The sequence below is a fragment of the Balaenoptera musculus genome, chromosome 10 (genome assembly GCF_009873245.2).
Source record: "Balaenoptera musculus isolate JJ_BM4_2016_0621 chromosome 10, mBalMus1.pri.v3, whole genome shotgun sequence".
In the NCBI taxonomy this organism is placed as follows: Eukaryota; Metazoa; Chordata; class Mammalia; order Artiodactyla; family Balaenopteridae; genus Balaenoptera; species Balaenoptera musculus.
In genome coordinates this window covers 84162381-84173385 of record NC_045794.1, presented here as the reverse complement: position 1 = coordinate 84173385, position 11005 = coordinate 84162381, and the positions used below count along the sequence as shown (strand labels likewise).

The following is an 11005-nucleotide window of genomic DNA, read 5'->3' as shown; positions in this document are numbered from 1 at the left end:
GCGTCGAAAGTGACGGCGCGGAAGCTCAGGCCGCCGTTCCCGGCGCGCAGTCGCGGCGGCCTCGCTCCCGCCCCCGCCGGGAGGTCCGACGTGGAAGTTGCTGGCTGACCAGGCTTCCAAGGAAACCCCCGGGGAACCAGAGCCCGAGGCCAAGCCGGAGCCGGAGCGCAGGCCTAGGCGAGGGGAGGTGGCGGCGCCGAGGCTCGATTAGGAGTCGCTGCCGAGGCCGGGCCCAGTCTCCGCCGGTCGACGAGGGAGGACAGGCAGTTCATCATGGGTGAGGGATCTGAGAAGGGAGCCTGGGCGCGCTGAGAGGCCGAGGCCGAGGGCTGGGGTCGGGAGGAGGAGGAGAGGGGCCGGCCTGGAAAGCCCAGAGTAGCCAGCGTGTCAGGGCGCGGACTGCTGAGGACGTAACTCACCTTAGCTCTTCACCTGTGTGCGTGGACCCTGCCTCGAACTTTCGCCCCCGTCTTATCCCGTTCTCCTTTCTCCCGGCGGGGTCAGAGGTGAGGGCAGCGCGGGTCGGTGAACTTTTCCCTCATCCCCTCGGACCCAGCGCCACTTACTGGATGGAGCTGGTCTTGCGAAGCTTGGCAGCGTGTCAGTCGCAGGTTCGCTCAGGTTTCTTGGGTGAAGGATGAGCTTCTGGATTCTCTGTGCCTGGTCGCTGGGACTGCGTCAGTTTAAACTCCAAAAGAAGGTGGTGCTCGTAATGTTTTATGGCCAACTTGGCATTTGTCTGCTTACCTGTAGCTTTTCCTGTAGATAAGGTGGAGGAGGAAATGGGCAGGGAGTGTATTATTGGTCAGCGATGACATTTTAATCTCAATTTTTGGAGTGCTAATTGAGGGAACTACATTGTCATCACAAGCATCAGGTAGAGCTTCCCTCCCCGCTAGAGCCCAGATGAAGGTGCACATTTCTTAACTTGTTTACAACCCTCCAAATGATGCAAATTCTTTGCGTTATTTAAATAGCTCAGCGATTTTCTGGGGAGTTTAGTTCTTGGTCTGGAACGTCAGAAGCGCTTTCTTGTCTTTTTGCATAACCCCTTCAGTTTTTTTCTTCTGCTTCTTTTTTTTTTTTTAATTAATTAATTAATTTATTTATTTATTTATGTTTTTTTTTTGGCTGTGTTGGGTCTTCGTTTCTGTGCGAGGGCTTTCTCTAGTTGTGGCAAGCGGGGGCCACTCTTCATCGCGGTGCGCGGGCCTCTCACTATCGTGGCCTCTCTTGTTGCGGAGCACAGGCTCCAGACGCGCAGGCTCAGTAGTTGTGGCTCACGGGCCCAGTTGCTCCGCGGCATGTGGGATCTTCCCAGACCAGGGCTCGAACCCGTGTCTCCTGCATTGGCAGGCGGACTCTCAACCACTGCGCCACCAGGGAAGCCCCTCTTCTGCTTCTTTTTAACCTGTAAAAGGTAGAAAGGATTTTTGTCAAGTCACACCCCTTGTGTTACAAATGTTCAAGGTTCTCTAACCCATGGTGGATTCATTTTTCCAGACTTGCAGCTCTTAATTTTGCCATTTCTTGGTAAAATAACCAGGTATTGTGTGTGGCGTCAGTGATTGAAGGTACTTACGATGGTACTGCTGCTGTACAACAATAATTGCTTTTCATGTTCAAGGACCTCACTGTCCCACTGTCATTCTGATTTGCCCTTTGGTTTCTGGGGGTAGTGAGGCGATCATGCTAAGATATCCATATTCTCTCGATTAGAAAGAGAGCTCCATGAGGGCAGTGGTCCTGTTTCTCTTATTTTTGAGTGTATCTTCTGTGCCTGCCTGACACAGTATCCAGGACATGGTAACAATCAGTAATTACTAGTTTGATGTTGAATAATGTATTTCATTGGAAGCAAAAATATGCACCTATGAATCGGGGAAAATATTACAATATTATTTAATTTGCTGTAGCTTTCAAAGGGTAAGATTAAATGTTTTGTGGACCTAGTTCATGAAATGATATTGAAATACATCTTTGTTATTTTTTCAGGTGGCTTTTTCTCAAGCATTTTTTCCAGTCTGTTTGGAACCCGGGAAATGAGAATTTTAATTTTGGGATTAGATGGAGCAGGAAAAACTACAATTTTGTACAGATTACAGGTTGGAGAAGTCGTTACTACTATTCCTAGTAAGTGTTGGTATGATAAACTAATTATAGGGCCTTTCTCTTTCCATCAAACATAACTTTATTTCTGAACAAATATATAATGTAATTGATAAGGTTCGTAAACTTCTACTATTAGCATAATATTTATAACACTTTTTTTCATAAATTTACAGACAATTTGGTGTAATTTATGAACCCCTGTGCATGGCTGGGTTCTGCTGTTTAGGGCTGTTTTAAAAGTTGGGTAGAGTTAAGCCACCTAATCTCATTGAGAGCCAGTATCTTTGTTGATAAAATGAAGATAATAAATATACATTGGCTTTGAGGGGGAAATAAATGTAGTATATAAAATACTTTATAAACCTGTGTAAAGAATTATATAGATATGAAGTGATATTATTACGTGTGAAGTGGTTTTTCTTCTGTATTTGTTACTATTTGATTAAGATTAGTTTCTCTTTAGTAATTCTATTGATTTTTTTAAAGATCTGAGTTGAGACTGAGTGTTGAATCTGGTACTTAAGAATATCAAGAAAAGAAACACCCTGACTTTAAATCAATTGATATCTTAGAAGAATATTCTCCAACAGTCTTAATTTACTACATAAGAAGACTGTTCTGTTACTTATGCTATTTTCATTTGTTGCCCTGAATTTACTTAGATTAGTAAGATTAGTACATTTAAACTAATAGTTTGTAGAGTTTGCTCAAGAATATTTAAATTATGCCTTTAAAGTTACTCTGTCACTCAAGGTATTTCTATATTTAGTACTATTTAAATTTCCAGATTTAAAAAAAAAGTGTCGCTTTTGTGAAAGAAGAACTTTTCAAACCCTGTGTCATCTGTTACTTCTTTATGCCACCTTCAGTAAATTTCAGCTTCCTTGGTTTTTGGTTCTCAAAATCACCCAACTCAATCTGCTACAGTTGAGTCATGGTGGCCCCTGCAATACACATAGCCCAGTGGATTGCATTTCAGCAAGCACATGTGGTTCGTACCACGCCCTTGTCCTTTGCAAATAAACAACATTCCTAACTGAGGCTGAAGACAGTGATTACCCTGCTGCTTAATTCTAAGGGAGACATCATGAACTTGCTTTTTAGTTTTTCACTCAGGTTTGCTATAGTATAGTTTTTTTTTTTATACTTGCCATATACTCATAATCATCATTTACTAGTATAAACTTAAATCTAAAAAATTAATTGTCCAGTTATAGCTGTAAATCATTTTTTACTTTGATTTTTTTTTTTAAGTTTGTGAAATCTTAGTAATATTTGTATATGTAGCTCCTGAGTTTTTTTCAGTAGCCTCTCCATCTCCTTCAGATTCCTTTCAATGGAAAATAGTAATATCTTGCCTTGGGCATGTGATGCGAGAGCTCCCGCTAAGAAGGATGGCAGGGAAAAGGCATGGGACTCCTCCCCTTTGACCATCTAGCTATGACCTTATTACAAATGAGCTCTTGAGGAAGTCTTCAGAGGGTCTGTGAGATTGCCAGCCTTAGAGAAGTCAGCTTCCATAAAGAGGTATACAGCCATTGCTGTGCTCTTACCTACTGAAGTTTAGAGTCTATGTAGGCTTTCTTGGTTTTGTTCCCTGTTTATTTGCAACCTACCAAAATTCCATTTTTTGTGATACATCTACAACTATCCTTTCTAAATATAACTTTCTGAACACTTTTGTATGCCAGTACTGTATTTTGAAGGGAGTTTAACATAATAGGGTTTCCACTGAGCTAAGAATTATATAATTGCAGAGGTAGCTGGGGGTTCTTATATACCCTGAAAGTGGTGTTGATCTTGCTAATTGGTGTGCGTATGTGTGCGTGTGTAGCACAGCATACTGTCTTATCTTAAATGGGATGATATTTGAACCAACAGTGTGATTCAGCAATTACCATTAATTGCTGAAACTCAGATTGGATACTTTGAAGACAGAATGTATTAGTCTACATATACCGCTAATTTGATTTCTTTTCCAGCCATTGGATTTAATGTTGAGACGGTAACATACAAGAACCTAAAATTCCAAGTCTGGGATTTAGGAGGACAGACAAGTATCAGGTATGGTGCAAAGGCCAGATCATTTTGTGGTATTGAATCTTTCTTTATTGGCTCTTTTAGGGTTAACAGGAGTAAACCAAAATATGTCTTCTTTTGTAATTTAATGGGAGACACCTAGTTTAAAATGAGGTAAAACGGGCTTATTCTCTCAATTAAAATCTGAGAATTAAAGATTTTAACTAAAGAATTAAAATCTAAGGAAGCCAGTTTTTCAGATATCACTTCAATGAAAAATCTTTTCATGAAAATCTCAAGACCGAATTACTTCAGTAGTTTTTAAATAAAAAGGGTCCTCTAGTTAGTTCTTGTCAGTCCCTTCTTCTGTGAGACAGACTGTTTTGGATTTCATAAAAATACCTTTTGGGCCCACCATTTAGGACTAATGTGAACATAAATGCCCTCTGGAATTCAAGTCTCCTGCCCAGCATTCTGTGCTTGACATGGCAACTGTGAATGTTTAGTGACTGTCAGTGCTCACTCACTAGGGTACTTACCATCTTAAAAGATCAGTAGTGAATTCCCCAGACATCCTGCTGCCCTGTAACTCATTTTATTTCTTGAACCACTTTTGAGTCAATTTCTTATTTTAGCCATTTCTACTTCTTGTCTTCAGTGATCAGTTTAATGTCTGTTACATAAAATCATATTAAAAATTTTTTTAAAGAACTCATTCCTCTTAAGGAGTTTCTAGTTAAGATGTAACGATCAGGTCTGTGTGGAACTTTTTTTATCGGTATATTTAGTGATTTTATAGATTATAAATATATTCTCTCAGCCTAAAGTCTGAACTCATTCTGAAGCTCCTTGGTCCTGTGATTTATGTTTATCAATATTCTTTCCACCCCATCCCATCTGAGGGATATGATATATGTCCATCAGAAACAATGAATCATTATGGCATTGATTCTGGCATGGATGGGGAAGGATTGGCAAGTAATACCCCCCACCCCATCATTGCCAAGTCCTAGCATATGAAGTAACATACCAGTTTCTTCTTCTTTCAAATAATAATATATTCTCCCTTTCTGAATTTTCTTCAGGCCATACTGGAGATGTTATTATTCAAACACAGATGCAGTCATTTATGTAGTAGACAGTTGTGACCGAGACCGAATTGGCATTTCCAAATCAGAGTTAGTTGCCATGTTGGAGGTAAGAAAACTTTATTAAAATGTGGGTAAATCATTTATATTTGCTTGCTGTTTTTATTGTTTATTGTCATTTGCAGGAATAATTAAAAGGAAAACAGGGGTCTTTTCCCCCTATGCCTTCAGTATCATTTTCTTTTATGCAAATTACTGTCTATTCCAAAAATACTGTTGGGGAGAGTTGGAGACAAAAATACTCCAGTCTTGTAACTTCCTTTAAACTAGATTCCTTGATTTCCAGGAAGTTCTGACCTAAACTCTTTCTAAACTGAAGTTACTAGTCTAAGTCACCCCTATGAAGTGATTTTTTAAAAATGTCTTTATTCCAGCTGTATAAATTAGCTTATGGAAGCTATACTTATTTATATAAATAGTATAAATATATAAATAGTAAGAATAGTAAGAAAGTATATTTGTTTGTTTTAGAAATGTAAAGTTCAGAGAAATATATCTTTCTGGATTTCTGGCCCGTTTGCCTCTCCCAGCTTTCACATTCTTTACTTTTCCCCGTGTTTACAGTGCCTCAGTCACACTGATTTTTCTGTTCTTTTCACACCGAGCTTGCGTAGCTGACACCTGGCTTAGGGTTTTGCACTTGCTCCTCCTGCTTGGAATGCTCTTTCCGCAAATCTTTGTGTGGCTACCTTCTTGACATGTTTTATCTCACATGTTTCTTCCTCAGAGAGGGGGTCTCAGCTATCTTCTAACCCTTTATCCTACTTTATTCTTTGTAACCACTTACTGTTTCTTTCCATTATTTTAAACATGTTTGTTTACTTATATATGCCTCCCACCCAAAAGTGTAAAGTTCTTTGAGTTTACCTTGCACCCCTGATGTGTGGAACAGTGTATAGCTGTTAATTAAGAACTCAATACATTATATTCACTGAGGTTTGTAAGATAATTTATTGGCTAACTGAGTGAATTCAGAGGATGCATTAAGTAATCAACTAAAAGTTTTTAATATCTCCATTTGTTAAATAAGCTCAAATGTACTAATGATTAATTAATAGTGAAATTGCCTTTGCTTGAGAAAATTAGATGCATAGGTTTCCTTTTCGCACCAAAACTATGATTCTGAATTATCCGATCATTGAATGTTTAAATATAAGTTCTAGGCCACTTGATTACCTAGTTAGAAGCATTCTTAGAATAGAGTTCTTGGACAACTAACTTCTTAGTAGCTTCTGAGTTATAAATTGCAGACCTGAAGTTTTAAAGTTTTGCCTAATTTTTTTTTTTTTCTTTTACAACATAGCATCATATTTATCATAAGAGCTTCTTAGACCAAATTCAAACTGTAAGGAATTTTAAGGGACTGGTTAATTGCCTTGGGTATAACAGATTTTTAAAATAAAAGCTTGATTTAGATGTAATTCACATGTTATAATAGATTTTTATCATATAAAGTATGGCATAAAAGAAATGGATTATTAACTTAAGTTCACAATTCTCAAATTGTACTGAATTGTTGTTAGGTTATTTGTGGTATTAGGATTTGACTTGTATAATCTTATGGAGAAAGAACTAAAAATTGTATTCATTCTTTAGTAAGTAACTTTTAATTGATGCAATCAATTAATATTTATGTATTAGTGATATAAAGTACACGTGGAATATGAGTCAGGACTATTATATTAAAACTTACAGGCACAAAATCAATTTGTTTTACTTTTGTACACAAAAATTCTAAATGGAGTAAAGAATTATGTAAAATGGAAGTCATTATAAGGGAATATGTTTAAAATTTCTGGATTGAGAAGGTCCTTCTAAATCCAAGAATTGGAAGGAATTACAAAAGAAAAGATAGATTTAATTATATTAATATTATACAAACAGGCAAAAAAATCCACAAAGCTCAGATGCCAAACAATACAAGTTAGGGTAAAATGGGGAACCAAGACACAGTTTTACAGCCAGTGACTAAGGATTAGTGATCTTAATCGTATCAATACCTTTTGCAAATCAATAGAAAAGTGAGCAAAAGGCATGAACCTACAATTTATAGGAGAAGAATTTATTGCTAATAACATTTGTATTTTTAATACCCTAATAATAAATAAGCATATAATGAAATGCTATGTTTGGAAAAATATATAGTTTCAATTCTACCAAAGCTGCATTGGAGATGGGCACTGTCATACACTGTTCGTGGAGTTGAAATTGTTACAGCCTCTCTGGACAGCAGTTTATTAATACATGTAACAAGAGCCTGAAAAAAATTTCATACTTTGATTCCATTTTTAGAGAATTGTGTTAAGGAAATAGAGATTCACACAAAGATTTCTGTATTATGATTCTGTCACTTTGGTTTCTCTAATAGTCGAGTGAAAAGAATCTAGGAAGAATCTAATACTGGAAAACAGTTATATAGTTTATGGTACATGAGTTCTTAGTGTAGAGTATAACCATTAATGTTTTAAAAATTTTTTTGAGGGACTTCCCTGGTGGCGCAGTGGTTAAGAATCTGCCTGCCAATGTAGGGGACATGGGTTCAAGCCCTGGTCCGGGCAGATCCCACATGCTGCGGAGCAACTAAGCCCGTGCACTACAAATACCGAGCCTGCACTCTACAGCCTGTGAGCCACAACTACTGAGCCCGCGTGCCACAACTACTGAAGCCTGTGTGCCTAGGGCCCATGCTCCACAACAAGAGAAGCCACTGCAATGAGAAGCCCATGCACCACAACGAAGAGTAGCCCCTGCTCACTACAACTAGAGAAAGGCCGCGCACAGCAATGAAGCCCCAACGCAGCCAAAAATAAATAAATGAAATAAATTAATAAAAAAAAATTTTTTTTGATAGTTTGGAAAAACATCCACAAGTTAACGTTTAGTTTACTTTTTTTTTTTTAATTATTTTTTTTTAATGCTATTCTTGTCTACTTACATTCTTTTTATTTATGTATGTATGGCTGTGTTGGGTCTTCGTTTCTGTGCGAGGGCTTTCTCCAGTTGTGGCAAGCGGGGGCCACTCTTCATAGCGGTGTGGGGGCCACTCTTCATCGCGGTGCGTGGGCCCCTCACCATCGCGGCCTCTCGTTGCCGAGCACAGGCTCCAGACTCGCAGGCTCAGCAACCGTGGCTCACGGGCCGAGTTGCTCCGCGGCACGCGGGATCCTCCCAGACCAGGGCTCGAACCCACGTCCCCTGCATTGGCAGGCAGATTCTCAACCACTGCGCCACCAGGGAAGCCCCCGTTTAGTTTACTTTTTAAAGCAGGGTATGGGACTGTATTTAAATGTGATCTTAAATGTATATATATACTAAGTAAACTGTAAGTATCTGAGTTACAAAGCAGTAGAAAATACCCAAAATGTTAAACAGTGATCATGTTTAGGAGATAGGATTATGGGTGAAGTTTCTTTTCTTCATACTTCTCTATAATTTCAAATAATTTATAATGAACATTATATATTAATAATTAGGAAATATGCTTTTAAAATAATGGATTTTTTTGGCATTTCTTCCTAAACTCAAGGGAGCAAATTGATTAGAAGAAATGAAATCTTTTCTATGTTATTTAGGAAGAAGAGCTGAGAAAAGCCATTTTAGTGGTGTTTGCAAATAAGCAGGACATGGAACAGGCCATGACTCCCTCGGAGATGGCAAATTCACTTGGGTTACCTGCCTTGAAGGACCGAAAATGGCAAATATTCAAAACTTCAGCAACCAAAGGCACTGGCCTTGATGAGGCAATGGAATGGTAAGTATGTTTCCAGAAGCCATTTGTGCATTTGTGTGTACATGCAGCTGTGTACATACATGTGTAATTTCCCTTTGGTCTTAAGGATGAAATTCAGATTATTTATCAGTTTATCATATCGTTCCTCCACCCTTTTCTTCCACTGGTCTTCATGTACATCTGCTTTTATTTCAACCACACCTACTAATTATAGTTAGATAAGCCAGCTCTCTGCTGTATTTCTAGCTTTTTCCCCTATCTCACTGCACCCTCCAATTCCTTATCCTTCAGGACTTAGGTTAAGGCTCTGTGTTTCTCAGGAGCCTTCCCTGACATAACTTCATGCCCACTGCCTTACCACACACATAGAGGTCCTTGTCACAGGTCAGTGATATAATAGTACTTGTTACACTGTCTTGTAATTGGTTTGTGCATCTGCTCATTAAATTGTCATCTCCTTGAGGACTGAGACTAGTTTCATCTCTGAATTATCCACATCGGGCCTGGCTGTAGTAGTAGCAGCCTGGAAAGTGGAAAGTGGATATCTGGTGGGTTTTGATCAGTTATTTATTTATTATTTTAAAAATTATTTATTTTTGGCTGCATTGTGTCTTCGTTGCTGCACGCGGGCTTTCTCTAGTTGTGGCGAGCAAGGGCTACTCTTTGTTGTAGTGCATGGGCTTCTCATTTGCAGTGGCTTCCCGTGGAGCACAGGCTCTAGGTGCATGGGCTTCAGTAGTTGCAGGACGCGGGCTCAGTAGTTGCGGCGTGTGGACTCAGTAGTTGCGGCGTGTGGGCTCTAGAGCGCAGGTTCAGTAGTTGTGGCTGACGGGTTTAGTTGCTCTGTGGTATGTGGGATCTTCCCAGACCAGGGATTGAACCCGTGTCCCCTGCACTGGCAGGCAGATTCTTAACCACTGTGCCACCAGGGAAGTCCCTGGTCTTTTTTGATTATTCATTCAAAGCATAGACAAAGTGAAAGCTAAAAGACCCTCATGGAAATTGAGTCCATAACCTCATTCTTTTAATATAACTATCTTAGCCTTCATCATTTTAAGTGCTTTGGAATCCACCTCCAGTACAAAATTTATATAATAAATGATCTATACCTGAAAGTTTGAAGTTAATCTTTTGAAACTGTTCATTTTCTCTTCACAGGTTAGTTGAAACATTAAAGAGCAGACAGTAATTCAGTCACTTCTGCTCCTTTGAAACGAAGACCACATCACATACCCCTTTGGAAACAGTTAAAGTGTGCTTCACACTACTAAATGTTAAAACCGTATGATTATCAGCATATACCAAACTGACTGCAACATTTGTAATAAATATTAAAAATAAGTATTTGGTTGGAAGGGTAACTCATCGTGATTGAATCAACTGAATGTCTGTTCTGTATAATGTAAAATATTCCTTCCTTGTTATCTTGTGTTAAGGTATATATTCTATTTGTGTGGAATTCTTATTCAGATACAGCCCTATTAAAGAATGTACTCTTATTGAGGACAAAGCCCTGCGATTTTAAATTAGTGGTTGCAGCTTGTTTGTATTAACACTAAAAAAATATCTTAACTCAGATTTTTTTCCCCCTAAAATGAATTAAGTTTTTCCAAAGATTAGGCTCAATAGAGTAGGCTAGGAACCTAGCGTGGGTAATTATAGTCTTCATTTGCTTAATGACCACTTTAAGCTGTTTCATTTAAAAGCTTTTGGTTATAGGCATGAAGTTGAAGTAATTATTTTGGTGGCTATCTTCACTGACTTATCTCTAATTATCATTTTATAGTATTTACGGTTGTTGGGGAATTTTTACAGATTTGGACCTTCCTAGTCAGTTTGTACAGGAACCCTGTGAGGTAGCTAGGACATCATTTTTACATCTTCATTTTTATGGACATGGACCCAAAATTCTGATAGACTGGCTTGACCAATGTCAACTGCTAGGGAGGTGGGAAGAGGGCTTAAAGTGAGACTTCACAGGGTCAGAAGTTTGTCC

The 11005-nt window shown here is 38.8% G+C and overlaps 1 protein-coding gene across 1 annotated transcript; it reads left to right on the top strand.

Moving 5' to 3' along the window:
- Nucleotides 1–47: 47 nt before the first annotated feature.
- ARL1 (ADP ribosylation factor like GTPase 1) lies at nt 48–10517 on the top strand. Its single transcript, XM_036864829.1, has 6 exons — nt 48–277; nt 1996–2133; nt 4095–4176; nt 5217–5328; nt 8852–9030; nt 10168–10517. Exons 1-6 carry the CDS (start codon nt 274–276, stop codon nt 10196–10198), a joined length of 546 nt encoding a protein of 181 aa, XP_036720724.1. The 5' UTR covers nt 48–273; the 3' UTR covers nt 10199–10517.
- The last annotated feature ends 488 nt before the right edge of the window (nt 10518–11005 follow it).

Excerpts from the sequence above, each read along its gene's own strand:
- ARL1 (XM_036864829.1), top strand. Across the intron at positions 4,177-5,216 it reads GGAGGACAGACAAGTATCAG|GCCATACTGGAGATGTTATT; the intron begins GTATGGTGCAAA and ends AATTTTCTTCAG. Across the intron at positions 9,031-10,167 it reads CTTGATGAGGCAATGGAATG|GTTAGTTGAAACATTAAAGA; the intron begins GTAAGTATGTTT and ends TTCTCTTCACAG.